Source organism: Vigna unguiculata, chromosome 3 (genome assembly GCF_037176805.1).
Source record: "Vigna unguiculata cultivar grain cowpea cultivar isolate G323 ecotype 2 chromosome 3, ASM3717680v1, whole genome shotgun sequence".
In the NCBI taxonomy this organism is placed as follows: domain Eukaryota; kingdom Viridiplantae; phylum Streptophyta; class Magnoliopsida; order Fabales; family Fabaceae; genus Vigna; species Vigna unguiculata.
This window is the reverse complement of record NC_140794.1, coordinates 8657684-8671641: the sequence shown is the minus strand read 5'-3', so window position 1 is coordinate 8671641 and position 13958 is coordinate 8657684. Positions and strand designations below refer to the sequence as shown.

The 13958-nt window shown below is 33.1% G+C and overlaps 2 protein-coding genes across 10 annotated transcripts; one reads left to right on the top strand and one right to left on the bottom strand.

The window, feature by feature from the left end:
- Positions 1-615: 615 nt before the first annotated feature.
- LOC114178537 (Sept9 (DUF616)) lies at positions 616-6953 on the top strand. Of its 9 annotated transcripts, none has more exons than XM_028064511.2 (9): positions 619-900; positions 1000-1055; positions 1334-1449; positions 1595-1774; positions 2618-2695; positions 2790-2989; positions 3110-3525; positions 4338-4522; positions 6544-6953. In XM_028064511.2, the coding sequence occupies exons 3-9, from the start codon at positions 1362-1364 to the stop codon at positions 6909-6911; spliced, it is 1515 nt and encodes a 504-aa protein (XP_027920312.1). In that variant the 5' UTR covers positions 619-900; positions 1000-1055; positions 1334-1361; the 3' UTR covers positions 6912-6953. The 9 variants fall into 9 exon arrangements, with proteins under 9 accessions (XP_027920314.1, XP_027920311.1, XP_027920312.1 ...); XM_028064515.2 differs by having other exon boundaries at positions 1000-1079; positions 1334-1440; XM_028064514.2 differs by having other exon boundaries at positions 620-900; positions 1334-1440.
- A 1749-nt stretch (positions 6954-8702) lies between these two features.
- LOC114178868 (uncharacterized) lies at positions 8703-13645 on the bottom strand. The gene is made up of 2 exons (XM_028064991.2): positions 13487-13645; positions 8703-10102 (listed from the first exon to the last, which is right to left on the bottom strand). Exon 2 carries the CDS (start codon positions 10065-10067, stop codon positions 8841-8843), a length of 1227 nt encoding a protein of 408 aa, XP_027920792.1. The 5' UTR covers positions 10068-10102; positions 13487-13645; the 3' UTR covers positions 8703-8840.
- Positions 13646-13958: the final 313 nt, after the last annotated feature.

Sequence of the window (13958 nt, the reverse complement as noted above, 5' to 3'; positions counted from 1 at the left end):
GAAAATAGTTCAATTTTAAAAATATCTTTTAGTAATAGTAATTAGTTATTATTTTAGATTAAATATAAAATATCGTAAATATTTTATATTTAATATTATATTATATTTGACTATATATACAGAATATATCAATTAAATACAAAAATATATGTTCTCGTAATAATATATCACATATTTTTCTTATATATTTCATAACTCCAAAAATTCTAAAAATCTCGACACAAATCATCGTGTAGCATTTCTTATAAATCTAATCTTTCTTTTTAGTTTGCATTCAGGATAAATTTTCACCAAAGAGTGCAATGATGATATGTGATAAATTTTATTCTATTCTAATAATGAGTAGTTTATTTTTGAAATTTTTAGAAGTTTTGAAAATATAAAAAATATGAAAAATATGTTTTAACATCGACTTATTAATTTCTTTTATATATATATATATATATATAAATAAATAGATATAACATGATATCAAATATTTAAATATGCAATTTGTATTTTTAAATTTAAATAATATCTAATTTTTAAAACTAAAATATTTAAAAAATAAATAAATTAAAAAATATTAAGTAAATATTCTGGTGCCCTCACCCAACCCTCTTATTTTGGTTTCCTCAATCAATTCACAGTTAAAGGGGAAAACATTAAAGCTGAAAAAAGCAAGAGATTATGAAGCTTCAATGTTCTTATGATGACCCAGATGAGTGTTGAGGAGAAAACAAAGGATAGATAGAGGGAGATCTGTTTCAGTTTGAAACTTCAACATCTCTTCATTACATTTTAGTTTCACTTCACCTTCTTTCTTTTTGGAAGCAATCCAACACAACATAACACTTTTCACACAGATCTGTTTCTTCTTGTCACTGTCAACAAAACCATCTCTTCGTTCACCACTGCCAGGTACCGATTTGTTCTGCTTTTCCTCCATTGCTTCATTCACAATTGACACCTGATAGTGATGCCTCAACTCGTTGCTCCTTTTCCCATTATTTTTTGCAGCTATATGCATCCACACCCTTCTCACCGACACCACCCCTTCTCCATATCCACTCATTGTACTAATCTTAATCTCCTTTTCGGTCCTGCCCTCTTCTTTTTCTCCCTTTAGATCCCTCTTTTTTCTCTTAAAGTTTTGTTTTTGGAAGTTATTCTGATTGAATATTTTCTAGGAGTTGATGGGGTATCAGTTGCTGTGTGGATCAGTTTCCCTTTTTCGTTCTCAATTTAGTTGTTGTAACTTTGGGCATCTTATTTGCCTTTTAGTCTCATGGGTTATGAAAAAAATATCATCTTTTTTATTCTAATCTTCCTTATTTTTGTTATACAATGGCAGGGATGATAACTTAAAGAAAGAATTAGATATGGAGGGTGATCTTAAAAGGACTCGATCTCTGCGCCTAAGTCGTAGAGGAGACCGAAGTAATCAAATTCCTGCTAAAGGTGAGGAAGGTTTGTTATAAACTGTTTCGGTTCTTTTATCTGTTGAGGAATCGTTCCCTTGTTCTTTTTGTTTATCTATTAGGTGATATTACAGTGTGGGAAACAGGCTCTTCGGCACTGACAAATAAACTGTGTTTGTTTGTTGGTGATGCAGATGTTGATGTGAGTTTATTTTCTTCGGGGAGGGTATCTCAAGATTACCCCATGAAGATTGTTTGGAAGAAAGGGTTTGTTCGATTGGTTCTTGTTGTCGGGATCTTGTGGATGTTATTAATTCTTCTTGCATTATTATTTCATATATGGTCATGCCAAACTTCTGTCTCCTTTTTATCAGGTTAGTAAAGTTTATATTACATTTGGTTACTTCTTGTGAATCTTCTCAAGTTTATCTTTCTTTCTTTGGTGAATATGTTTTTCTCTTATTGATAACTCTTCTTAATTGTAATAACACAGACTCTTCATCTATCTAACTATTCTTAATGTGATATTTTGGGAGTTGGGTAGAAGGGAGTAAATCACATCATTTTATATTTTAACTTGACTTTTGTAGCTGTCTATCTGTTAATTTATTGGTTCCTTGGACTAGAAAAACAACAGGTAAAGAACGTTTCTTGCCATTTATTGTAATGGCATTTAAAAGAAACGGTTTGCAAATTCATTTTTCAATGTATATAAGGCTAAGTTTTATGTCTCTTTCTCTCTCATATCCGTTAGTTCTACTAGTAGCATAACTTTTTTGCAGACAATGGACTTTGAAGGTTAGGAACACTCTTATTTCTAGTTGAAGATCAGAATAGTATATGTATCTAGGTACAGAAAGTGAATTTAATGTGATGTTGTCTTGTTATGTTTGCCTATCTTTGATGGTATTTTATATTTTCTAAGGGGAAGCAGAGCTGCACTTGTCTTATATTTTATTTTATGTATATTGAGATAGTTCAAACTCACTTTGGAAACACAAATATCTTAAATTTGGTTGGTGAGTTTGGGTGCAAATTTGCCATGAGTAGAAATGAAGGATGATAATTTAATGGGAGGTTCTGTTAGGTTATTAAAAGGTACACTTCAAGGAATGCTTGTATAGTATAAATATTCATTGTCTTTTCTTTTTTTTCAAAATTTTCAACATCATGATAACATTTCTGAATACTATATCAATTTTCTGCTTAACCTGCAGCTATGTGTAACAGAGATAGCAAGGTTTATACCATGTTAGACACTATGGGGCTTGTATCAAGAGATTCAAAACCTCACAGTAAGATTTTAACAGTTTTGTCCCCATCCCTTCTTTTTGGTCTTCACCAAGTGGTAATTATGTGTTTGATATTGGTCCTACCTATATTCACTAGGATGTCCGATTCCTCTTTCCAATAACCCTGATAGAATAAATATCCCAACTAGAAGAACTCCCAACGAAATTGTCAAAAATTTGTCATATGTTATGGAAGATGAGTTTCCAAGTAATGGAGATCTATCATCTCCTTTGTTTGGAGGCCATCCAAGTTGGAAACAAAGGGAGGAAAGTTTCAAACTAAAGTCAAATATGAAGGTAAATTAATTAGCATCATATGATCAAGTTCATTTTAGTTGCCGGTTTTGTAAGATTATGTCGTATTTGGCTTGTTGCCCAATTAACGATTCGTATTTTCCCATGTACTCTGCCCACTAGGTGCATTGTGGATTTATCCGAGGTGGTGGTGCTGAAATGGAGCTTGCGGACAAAAAATATGTAAAGAAATGCAAATTTGTTGTTGCATCTGGCATCTTTGATGGCTATGATTTACCGCACGAACCATCAAATATAAGTTTCAGTTCAAAGAAGCTTTTTTGCTTTCTTATGGTAGTGGATGAGGTATCTCTGAAATTCATGAGGGAAAATGGTACTGTCAAAGAAGACAGTGCTGGTGGAAAATGGGTGGGAATATGGCGGATTATTCCTCTTAAGCATCCTCCCTATGATGAACCAAGAAGGAATGGGAAGGTTCCTAAAATATTAACCCACAGGTTGTTCCCTGAAGCGCAGTATAGTATTTGGATTGATGGCAAAATGGAGTTGATAGTTGATCCATTGCTAATCCTCGAGAGGTACTTATATCTATTTAAATACTTTATGCCAAGTTTTTTCTGATGAGAGTACCATTTTAAATTTGTTTTTCCTGAAAAAACATTTAAACTTTTATTCTTTGTTTAGGAAGAGATCTTAGAAGGATAAAAGGGGCTTGGGGAGGAGGCATTTTATATTTAATTTGATACATTTCTCGTGCTTATCATAAAAACCTTAATGGATGTCTTTTGTGTTCCCATTTTACTCTTACTTGGACTTTTACATTTTGGAATGAAGAAGTTGATACATTATAGATACAGAACATTGGTTTGGTAGGGACTTGCTTGTGATGTGTTTGTAGATTTGCTTTTGGGATAACTATTTGATTGAATCATGAAATTAGGCTTTGTTCATCGCCCCTTGTGATTTAGTTTGACACTAACCTCCTCCTTCCTCTCTTCTAAAACAAATAAACAGTGGTTACTTGAAACTGATAAAAATAGTGCATTTTAGCAGAATGGATACCTTTTTTGTTATTCCTGTAGTTATCTGGGTTATGTTTATTTGCAATTGATGCTATGATACCTGTGTTGTATAAAAGCATATGTAGTTCCTTTCGAAAGCTAATTTGCTATGATATTTGTCTCCAATATATAAACCTGGGGATAACTTAGATTGAGAACATCTATTTCGACCAACAGAAGACAATAAAATTATTGGCATAAATTTTCCCATTGTAGCTTCATGTTAAGAGCTTACTGTTGCAATGTTGATAAACTGCTGACCATATTTGTGCATGCTTTTCTGTGACTGGAGGTGATGCTAACCTTGTAAGATTATATTAACTGTGTAGATACCTGTGGCGAGGGAAGCATACATTTGCCATTGCTCAACACAAGCATCACCGTAGCATATATGAGGAGGCTGATGCAAACAAGAGGCGAAAGCGATATGCTCGACCCCTTATTGATCTCCACATGAAAATCTACTATTATGAGGGAATGAAACCATGGAGTTCAAAGAAAAAGATCATTAGTGGTAAGATAGGAAACACGACCTTCTGGTTTTGTTTTTTATTTCTACTGTTTGATTTCAATCATTTTGGTAAGAGTAAACAGTATCACTTTTATCCTTACACATTGTTTTGTCGCCTTTATCTTAATTTTCTAAATTTGTTCTAATTTACTTCTATACAATAGCATTGATGACAACCATAGCCTTATTTCAATAGTCCAGGTTGACTGCACGGATTACATGTCACCATTGGGTTCAATGATGTTATTTTCACCATAAGATCCTTTTCAATAATTTTTGTCAATGTCCTGCTTGGTCTTCTCCTTTTTACATGACTAAAATTTATGTGATTTACTCACCTTACTGCATCGGTGCCTCTAGTTTTCTTTTTTGCTCATAACCAAATCATAATAGTTTTTATGTCGTCTTATTATTGGAAGGTCTTGCACCAAAATTTTCTTGTTTAGAATTGTTCCATACCATCTCGTTCTTGTATGACATTTATCTTATCATTCTTGTTTATTGTGCTCATCTTCTTGTTGTCCTGCTGAAGTCCAACATTCACACAGTTGGTTGAACAGCAACATTATAAAAAATTTCTTCTCAGCTTGATTGGTACTTTGCATGAAAAATAACCTCCAATGTCTTTTAGTTTTAACCCTCCTACATGGATCAATGGTGTCACATCTTCATTTTAATTTCTTCTCATTTTTTAACATTGATCCCAGACAGTTAAACTTCGAAACTTATGGTATGATAACTTCAACTTTTACATTAAAGTCATTTTCTTGTTGTCTCGTTAAAAATGCAATGCATATATATTATGGCTTATTCTTGTATAAACAAAAATCTTTGACCGTAACGTTTGTCTTTGTTTAGGTTTATTTTCTATACTTGATTCTACAATAAAAACTATATCATCAACAAAAAGCATATATTTAGGGACAATCTTTTAGTTGTCCCGGAGAAGCATATCCAAAAAACTAGGTTAAACAAGGAATCAAAAATGTATACCTGTCCTTATGAAATTCTTAGTCTTACCTTTAAAAGTTCTCACATTAGTAGTTGTCTCACCATACTGCCTTATATAGCCTGGATATAATCTATGCAAACATACTCCTTTACCAAAGCTTTTCTAGTCTCTTCTCAGTTAGTGAGTCAAATAATTTTTTGTTCTCCATTATGTTCACCCTCTTAATGGTTTCTTTGCTATAGTTGGTTAAATTTTGTTTGATATCTTTGATTTCTAATCTTTCACGTTGCAAAGAAATCATTGCCCATTATTGAAAACTTTTAGAAATATTTTTCTATTTCTCTATCACATCTTGATCTATAACCAAAACTTTTCTGTTTTCATGCATAATATTTCTTACTTGGTATAATATTTGATTTTCTTACTCAACTTTCCATGTCTCATCTAGCCTTCTGATACTTTGCCCAAATTTCTGCGTTATTTACCCCATGCAAGACCTTAAGACACTCCATTCCATTTTGTTTCTTACCTTTTCTTGAATAGTTTTATTCAACCACCCACATTACTTAGCCCAGTCCAAAACCTTTTTGATTCATCCAAAACAAGACAACTTTATCAACCTTTCTAACCTTTGTTGACATGTCTTGTGATTCCGAATTTTTTTTCTCCTATAGTTTCTCCATAGAAGTTAATTGTTTATCACCTTTATGCTACCACCACTTGATTATTGGATTTGTAACATTTTAGTTGGCCCCTGAAACAAACATCAAGGTTCAAGATCCTATGTTGTGTATAGCAAGATTCTTCCAGAATTACCTTGCAATCATTGTAAACTCTTATAAGAGCTCCTTGTAGAGAAAGAAATCAATGTGCCAATTGACAGAAGAATCCTGTCAACAAATAGCTTGTAAGGTTAAAAAATGAAACGTATGGAAAAGTAATTTTATCTCTAGTTCTCTGATGACTTCACTGATCTGTATGATATGCAAACGTTGTAGTTTATGTTTACTTGGTAAATTGTTAGAAATAGTGTAATGTAAAATTTGAAAATTATGATATGATAATGTTTCAGATGTACCAGAGGGAGCCATTATCATTCGGGAACACACTGCCATGAGTAACTTGTTTAGCTGTTTGTGGTTCAATGAGGTTCACCTCTTCACACCAAGAGATCAACTTAGTTTTGGCTATGTTGCATACAGATTGGGGGAATCATTCAAATATTTCATGTTTCCTAACTGTGAATACAATTCACTGTTTGTGTTGCACCCTCACACGAGAGAGCACTCTTCTCCCATAGAATGGGTTAAAGACTTTAGTAAACTAAGGGATAGCAGTTTAAGAGAAAGTAGGGGAGGGCTAGGCTTGTTTACCCCTTATCCTGGGGATCTTGATTCTGTTGTTCTGCCAAATGTAACAAGAACATCAAAAGCAGGCTGATTTTTTGTTTATTGTTTTAACATATATTCATTTTGTTTTGTATCTTTTTTCTCAAGAATTTCTTCATGTTTATTTTGCTTAATCTTAATGAGAGTAAGATAAAGCTCTTCAATTTTTTTTAGTTGTAAAGTAAGCGCCTTCTTATAGGTCTAGTTGAGGAAACCCTAACATAAATAATTGTATGAGAGAAAATAAGGGAGAATGGTATTATGTATAAATTAATCTCAATTTTTAAATAAGTTAATTTCAATTGCTCTTTTTACTGTTATCATTTAATAGGGGTCTGTAGACACTAGCAATTTTATAGTTACCAATGAAGAAAGGTAGAGGGAAAAGACAAAACTAAAATGTTGAGAGTCTATGTGTTTCTGTGGGTGTGTCTATCTTTGTGTCTTTATATCTTCGTTTTTGTTAGCATGAAAATTTAAATCTGTGCAATTTAAATTCGTAACATTTTAAATTCTTTAAAATTTACTTTTTAACATCTAAAAAGTGCCAGCTCATTGATGTTGTCCTACACTAACAATTTGTTGGAGTGAACTAAATTTAAGTTATCTTTCATAAATATTAGTGAAAACTAAGTTAGAAAAACTTCATAACTATATTTCTTGTATAAAAATTGAAAAGATCCAATTTCACCAAGGTTAAAAAAACTTGTTAAAATATTAAACAATTTTTTTTTAATCAAGAGTGTATCCACATCAAATAATCCTCTATTTTTTATGATTTTTTCAGAGAGAAAAAGGAGGATTTCAATATTTCTATAATTTATTTCATGCTGTTATAATGATAATAATGTAATATAACGAGGGACTCGTTTGTTTCTATTAACAAAAAAAAGAAAAATCAAATGACACCAAAGACGTTTTATGTTATTGTCTAGAAATAACACATTGTGTGATTGTGTGGCGCATACTAAATTTATTTGATTACTTTAAATTTGGTTGACTACGTAATTCCAAAAACACAATTGAATGTTCAACATTAATTAACTCATCTGATATATTGATTAGAAAATTTACATCTCTAAAATTTTGATATATTAAGTATTTAGAAAGGCATGTAATGGAATAAAGAAATGAATAACTATACCTATTAAGAGTTTTAATATAAATGTTCGTTTCACTTTAGTTGGCTAAACATTATCAAAGAAAAACACGTAAATTAGGGTAACTGAAATTTAATTTAATTCTTTTAGACAGAACATTTTAATTACCATTAATAATTCAGAAATGTGAATGAAATGTTAAAATTATAGAAGATGACATCAGTCAAGAAATTAGCGAATGCATACATGGATTTGTAACCTTCGAAATTTGGTAAAAATTCACTTGTTGAACAAACGATGAATGGTATTGAAAAACAAAAGCAGTTTCAAACCACCCACTTATCATAAGGTGAGAGTTCTTCTATGAAAAAAATAATTGAAAACTTCCCGAAAGAAAGTTCAGAAAAATATGAGTGAATAATAGTTATGATATTCCATTTTCACTATTGACATATGATTGTAACAATTAAAGTGAAAATATTTTCTTAAAACCCATTGAGCTGAAACAAATGATGCAATTGTAGGTTTTTCAAGCAAATGTTGGTATTATTGGACGAGACATCACATGCCAGATGTGACAAATGATGCTACTATAAACTGTGGTAATAAGACAAGTGTCAGAAGAGAATTAAATTATGTTGGTATCTAGAATTTAGAATGATAGTTGAGGGGCAAGATAATATCTAGAATTTAGATGAATATTTTGTAACTGCTATCGATCTAGTTTAAGCATACCCGAACCCTAAAGTGAAATAAAAGGATTTCATTGAAGCAAATATCATCTAATAAAAGGAGTTTAATGATAGATGAGGTATCTCCATGAGCATATGGATAGCAGAAGTAAATATTTATATGAAAGAGAGTTTGGTATGTATTGGCACTCATCGTTGGTAGTAGTTGTTGGTGGACCATCTTTGATCACGCCAACGTAATTGACGACCTGGGATCCTTGCAGATGAAGAAATGTCGGTCTGGGGATTAGTCTGAGCACCTTGTGAGGTCCGAGGCATCCTTGTTGAAGATGTGACCTCTGCGCTGAGGTCTCTATAAAACTGATGATCGTCACGAGGTGTTCTTAAAGATGATAAATTTGTCCTCCATCTTGCAGTTCGATTAGCCTCTGCCTCCAGATCACGGGATGATAGAATAGGAAAATTGGTTCTCACCCTACTACTACTACTCCTAGCAATTCTCTCCAGTTGATGCACTGAAGGTAAATTGGATCTCCATCTAGCTGATTGATTTGCCTGTGTATGATTTGATACCCTGTGCGTTATTCCAGACCTTCTGTCATACAATGGCACTCTGTGTCTGGAATTAGACAAGGAACTAGCCATTCGGCTAACATCTTCAATCGAGATGAAGATTTCATACAAGAATGAGGACATCAAATCAGCAAGACCACCCGTCAAAATGGCGTTTCTATTGTATTCAGCACCAGAACTTGAATGGATAGAGCTAAAAAGATCTTCCAAGCTCCTTTCTTGTTCCATCCTTAACCAATCGCACTGACGCGAGGGATCCACGTCTGATGGCCGAACAGAAGGATGCTCAGACCTAGCATGCTTTCTGAGTTCTGGGTATGTCCCCTGGAATTCACATGTTTCAGAAGAACAACTCCTTGGTTTTGAATTCATATAGCTTCGAGCAGGCTCCAAAAGCATATATCCATATATTTCTCCTCGGCAAAGAGGACAAGTGAGCTTTGGTTTTAACTGGCTCCCAAGATGAGATGGGTGCCCAGGCTCTGGCTGAACTTCTCTATCATGAGATACTCTGCTTGTGGCAGGAATTTCTTCCAGTACTTCTGAGGAGAGATGAGAAGCAAATGACTTGCAAAACTGGTCAAGGCAGTTGGAGTGGCGGTAACTGGTATTGCACATATAAGGACGGCAGCCCTTCTCGTGGGAAGAACATTTCAAAAGAACACCATTATGAGGGGGTTCCATGCAAATAGGACATCTAGCTTCCTCCCATTCCTTCATTTCATCAACTGATCCGGACAAATTCGTAGGCTTACGCATCTCAATGTTTCTGGAGGTGGATGGGTAAGGAAATGATCGATTGCAATCAGTAGATGGGGACTTCACTCTTCTAACTTTTGGCATTTTGAAATTCAAGATGCAGTAGCTAAACACAAGATCTGTAACAATTCAAACAATCAAAAAGTAAATGGATTACGTAAAGAAATACCAATTGTAATTGAATAATTAAAGCATAACAAGCTCTTTATTTTTAAAAGATCCATTCTTCACATCAATAGAATTCTCTTCCTCTCATCCAACCACTATTTATTTACGAAATTGATTCTTATTCACAAATATTAAGATTTTGAAGATTGCATCCATTTACATAATTAGTTGGAACTAGAAAAGGTGCAAATTGACACCAGCAATGACTACTGACCAATGACCATTGATCTAAAACAATAGTATATGGTGGCATCGTGTATCTGTTTCATTAAAATATCACTTCATAATCAAATCTATTTTGTAAACACACTAAGAAAGGATACCATGCTTGTCACTGACAACATAAAAGACAATCATAACATTTTAAAATTTCAGAATATTGACTCCTGCTGCCCAAAATGTCAGTTGTTTCAGATGTTCTTCAGGAGAAAGACAAAAACTTAGTGGAGTTTGATACGACATAAATTAAGCAAAAAGTCAAATGCATAAAATTTTATAAATTTTAAAGAAATGAGAAGGTACAGAAAACATCAGATGATATCGGCACAATTGAGTTTTCCAGTAAATCCCATGGATAAAAAGGTTAAATAAAACTCTTCATTTTTCTTATCAATATTAATGCAACATTAGACATTGAGAAGCTGTACATGCACACAACTCCGTCATATTTCACAAACACGAATGAATAGCATATAATAAATACTTGATCCGAAAAATTATACCAGGGAGCTTGTATTAACAACAATTACAAACTAACTAAAACAGACTAAAGAACTTCATTTTTGTTAATAAATACTTAATATAGAAGAGCACTGTGTCACCTGAAGCAGAAACATAAGCCTAAAAAACCATAGATCCACAGGGAAAAAACCATTCACGTTCCAGCATCCCGCCCATAAACTATTTTTCCGAGGAAAGAAGGATAAGTTCAAACTTTTCCTAAAATTTCAAAGTGCACTTAGGTATCCTAAAATTTGATATGTACTAAAGATATCTACTGCTACTGCATGTCTCCGAAAAAAGCCTCAAAACTTAATTTCACAAGGTATGCAGAACAATAGATATTTTCTGTGGGTAATATTGAAGTGAGAATCAAAAGAAGAAAACCAAAGCTTAAGAACTAGTGGCTTTGCAATAGATGAATTGGTATGACAACATACGTAGACAGCAACAAGCAGCTTTCATTTTTCTCATGGCAAAAAACAATATACCCAAGACAAAAGAAAAATAAAGACCATTGTTTATTACATAAAAAAGACAAACAACACTCAGCATTCTTCTAAAACAATTCAGCATACCCCTATATAAAACTATTATTTGATATACTATAATGGCTTCATCTAGTTATTGATCTATCATGGCAAAAGCAGGAAAAAAAGGGAGGAAAGAGCTATCATCACCATCCAAAAACAAGGCTGCAGAACTAAACAAATGTTGGAAATTCAAGAGTTTATTTGAAGTCCAACGTAGGTTAAGAATGGGTTCGATGATAATTGCTAGAAGTGGGTTTAAGCCTAACTCAACCCCACAAAACCGGCTTGTAAGGTGAGAATTGCACCCACTTATATATTGTGAATTGGTCTTATCTCTAGTCGATGTAGGACTTTCAACACACCCCCTCATGCCAAGGTGTGCGTGAGACTAGAAATGAATGGGTGCTCCATTAGCGGCCCGACATCAGGTGGAACAGAATGTTCAAGAAAGCTCGCTAGGATAGGCTTTAACCGGGCTCTGATACCATGTTAGAAGTGGATTTAAGCCAGTTTTGTGGGGTTAAGTTAGGCTTAAACCCACTTCTAACAATAATATAAGAAAACAGACCCCTATACCCAATTCCTTAATGTTTTGGGTGAAGAGTGGGTGTCATTTCATGTTCAGTCCTGTAGTCTATTACTAGGCCCAATGATTACTTTCCAGCTCCCCTGAACCCCAATAATTAACAATTTGGCTGGTTCCCTCTCTTAGATGTTTTTTCCTAGCCTTTACAGCCTTTCGGAATTGCACATACCCAATTCAGAAATATGGTTTATTAAGAGGCATAATTTTATTGTGACTTTAAATTTGGTAGAAGCTTGAGTTATAGAGGAACTGGCGTAAAGGAAGTCCAAGGCAGAAAGCACCCAATAGGCACTAGGGACTTTTAATACCTCAAGGCAAGAGGTAACAAAATGTACACACCATACTGAATGAGTTAACAATACAAAAGAAAACAATTTTTTTTTTACTACACAGCGTGATTTTTCACAAAAACTAACAAATCCAGCATAGTAGCATCACAATAGAAACAGAAGAGTATCATGTTCAACTAACAGTGCTCTGATATTCCAGCTAATAAGGGTCCCAAAGACCAACAACCAGTTATTGTTTTAGAATCCTAATTATTTTACCCCTTTATCAAGTTAGACAACTGAGATTCACAGGTTTATATCACTGTAATCCGCAGAACCATTCTAGTGTTGCCTCAATGTCTTGGGCAAGTTTTTTTGGTACTTTTAACTTCAATTAAGAGAATTAAATCTCCTTTATTATTTGATTCTATAAATTCTTCAATTCCCAGCCAACTCAAATATGAAAGTTTGAACTTCTGATTCTGCTTACCCATATAATCATTTTCTTAACTTCACACACTTTAGTCTTCTAACCACCAAAAGTGATAACTCTCTAGGGCCAAATTCTTACTTAGGGACAACAGTACTAACATGCTCCTTACTGGGACCTATCATCTGTTATCCTTACATCCATGTTTTCCATACAATGTATTCTTTAAACATAAGGACATTTTCCAATGTAAAGAGCTTTAGTGTCAGGAACATGAGATTCTTACATCCTCGGTACCAGTTGTACCATTAAGATTATTTGCTGAGAAACCCATGATGAAATTGGAAGTATTAATCCATAAACAAAGAAATTCAATCAACTGGGTTTTATTGCTTGCCTTCTTATCTTTAGATAGTAAATGCCACAGTCAACAAATCAGACTCTAACTCCACCGATAACAATCACAGGAGATACTGAGTAACAGCTTAAAAATCTTATCCTTAACAATGCAGAGCACCTTCCCAAGAAACAGAATTGAACAACAAAGAAATTAAAGAAAATATGCTATAAAACATGTTTCACAATTGCATATCGTGTTGCAATTGAATTGATCCTTAATCAGGCAGATATTTAAACCACAGACAGCATTTGACAACAATTGTTCTAGCATAAAGAATTGAACCAAAGACTGACATCATCTGTGTAGGTATCATCAGAGATGAATAGAAGATCAAAGCAATAAGGAAAATGAATAATATTAATTTGTAGAAGGGGAGAGTAGAAGAGTAAGGGTTAACCTGAAAGAGTCGTGAGGAGAATACAACGATTATAGATCAGGGATTAGCGATGAACAGCAAAATAAAAAGGGGGTTCCTTTCGTTCGGTTTTGAAATTGAAAGTAGAGACCAGAATTTTCCAATTCTTGATTCGATTTAGATGGAGTTTAAAGGTACATTTCTCTAGCTATAAACATATTCAGTTTGGCCTTTTCGTTTGTCGTTATCTTCCTTTATTGTAATAATAAAAATTAATTAAATTTAAGTTTATAAATTTATGTATTACTAGATATTCAAAATTTTCGTATTTTTCAATTAATTTTGTATAATTTAATTTTATATTTTATTAGATAATTTGATTATATATCTTCCTTTTTTTCTTTATATTAAAAAGACCGTGATGTTTTGTTTATTTTGTATTAATCTCAAAATTTAAATTTGATATACTTAATAAAAAAATTAAACATCACAAATTCGATTTTAAAAAATATTA